The sequence below is a fragment of the Geospiza fortis genome, unplaced genomic scaffold, assembly GCF_000277835.1.
Source record: "Geospiza fortis unplaced genomic scaffold, GeoFor_1.0 scaffold1363, whole genome shotgun sequence".
NCBI classification, from domain to species: domain Eukaryota; kingdom Metazoa; phylum Chordata; class Aves; order Passeriformes; family Thraupidae; genus Geospiza; species Geospiza fortis.
The window spans coordinates 32,189-33,828 of NW_005054758.1; the positions used below are offsets into that span (position 1 = coordinate 32,189).

At 59.3% G+C, this 1,640-nt stretch overlaps 1 protein-coding gene across 1 annotated transcript in view; it reads left to right on the forward strand.

The window, feature by feature from the left end:
• Window positions 1-202: 202 nt before the first annotated feature.
• The window catches only part of LOC115949089 (lysine-specific demethylase 6B-like), a 19,480-nt gene continuing 18,042 nt past the window's right edge, over window positions 203-1,640 (forward strand). The window contains exons 1-3 of the mRNA XM_031065396.1: window positions 203-238; window positions 783-888; window positions 1,498-1,638. Of these exons, the coding sequence (XP_030921256.1) occupies window positions 203-238; window positions 783-888; window positions 1,498-1,638 (283 nt within the window). The remainder of the gene's footprint in view (window positions 239-782; window positions 889-1,497; window positions 1,639-1,640) is intronic.

Sequence of the window (1,640 nt, forward strand, 5' to 3'; positions counted from 1 at the left end):
GCCTGCCTGCCTGGTTCCCCTGGCGGCTGATTGGCTACCTGGCTGGGTTTCTTGATTGCTGATTGGCTCCCTGCTGAGGATCCCAGGGTGTCCCCTCTCCTGATTGGCTGGTGGGCAATCCTTGCTGTGATTGGCTCCCTGGCAGAGTCACTCTCTGCCGATTGGTCCCTGGCTGGATCCCTCCCCTCCTGATTGGTCCACCATGAACGACTCTCTGTTGATTGGCTGCCAGAAGGGGGCAGATCTGCCAGAACATCCCTGATTGGCCAATGGCACAGGAGACTCTCCTGATTGGCTGCTGGGTGGGGCCTCCCAACTGCTGATTGGCCAATGGATGGGGGCAGAGTTTCTCTGCTACTGATTAGCTGCCAGATCATGGCCTTTCAATCCTGATTGGCTGGCACGCCAAACCATCTCAGTCCTGATTGGCTGGTTGGTTGGGCTACCTGAACCCTCATTGGCTGGAGAATGGAGAACCAGGCTATCTCCATCCTGATTGGCTCATGCCCTAAACCTTCTCCATCTTGATTGGCTGATGCCCCAAACCATGTCCATTCTGATTGGCTGATGCCCCAATCACTCTCCATCCTGATTGGCTGCTGACCTGGTTGTTGGGGTGGATGTGGCATGCGGTGATTGGTCCCTGTGTGAGGGCACTGTGCTGTGATTGGTCATTTCTCTGTGTGCTGGCTGCTGATTGGTCCCTCCCCGAGGGCGGCGGGCTGTGATTGGTCCCTTTGTCGGGCGCTGGTCTCTGATTGGCTGCCTCTGTTCCCGCCCAGCTGGAGAGCAAACGCGACGCCTTCTCGCCCGTGCTGCTGCAGTTCTGCACCGACCCCAAGAACCCCATCACGGTCATCCGGGGCCTGGCGGGGTCCCTGCGCCTCAGTGAGCACCCCAAAAACCACCCCAAAAATACCCCGAATCCCTTAAAACCCCCAAAAACCCCATAGGGACCCCAAAACCCCACAGAGACCCCCAAACCTGCGCCCGTGGATCCCCCCATCACCGTCATCCGGGGCCTGGTGGGGTCCCTGCGCCTAAGTGAGCACCCCAAAAACCCCCCAAAAATACCCCAAAAAACCCCAAATCCCTTAAATCCCTCGTGGATCCCCCCATCACTGTCATCTGGGGCCCGGCGGGGTTCCTGCGCCTCAGTGAGCACCACAAACACCCCAAAAATACCCGAAACCCACCCTTGTCCTTGTCCCCGTCCCACCCCTGTCCCCTTATGACCCCAGACACCCCTCAATGCCCCCAGACACCCCCAAAGTGACCCAAACCCCCAAAATGACCAAAAATCCCATTTTTTGAAGACTGGTGTCTGTTCAGCACCAAGACCCTGGTGGAGATTCCCTGTCCCTTCCCCTGTCCCTATCCTTGTCCCTGTCCCTGTGCTTGTCCCTGTCCCTGTCCCCATTTAACCCTTCCTGACCCCCGACACCCCCAATCCCCCCCAGACACCCCCAAAATGCCCCAACCCCGGTGTTTTTCCAGACCTGGGTCTGTTCAGCACCAAGACCCTGGTGGAGGCCAGCGGCGAGCACGCGGTCGAGGTGCGCACGCAGGTGCAGCAGCCCTCGGACCAGAACTGGGACCTGTCGGGGACGCGCCAGGTGTGGCCCTGTGAGAGCAGCCGC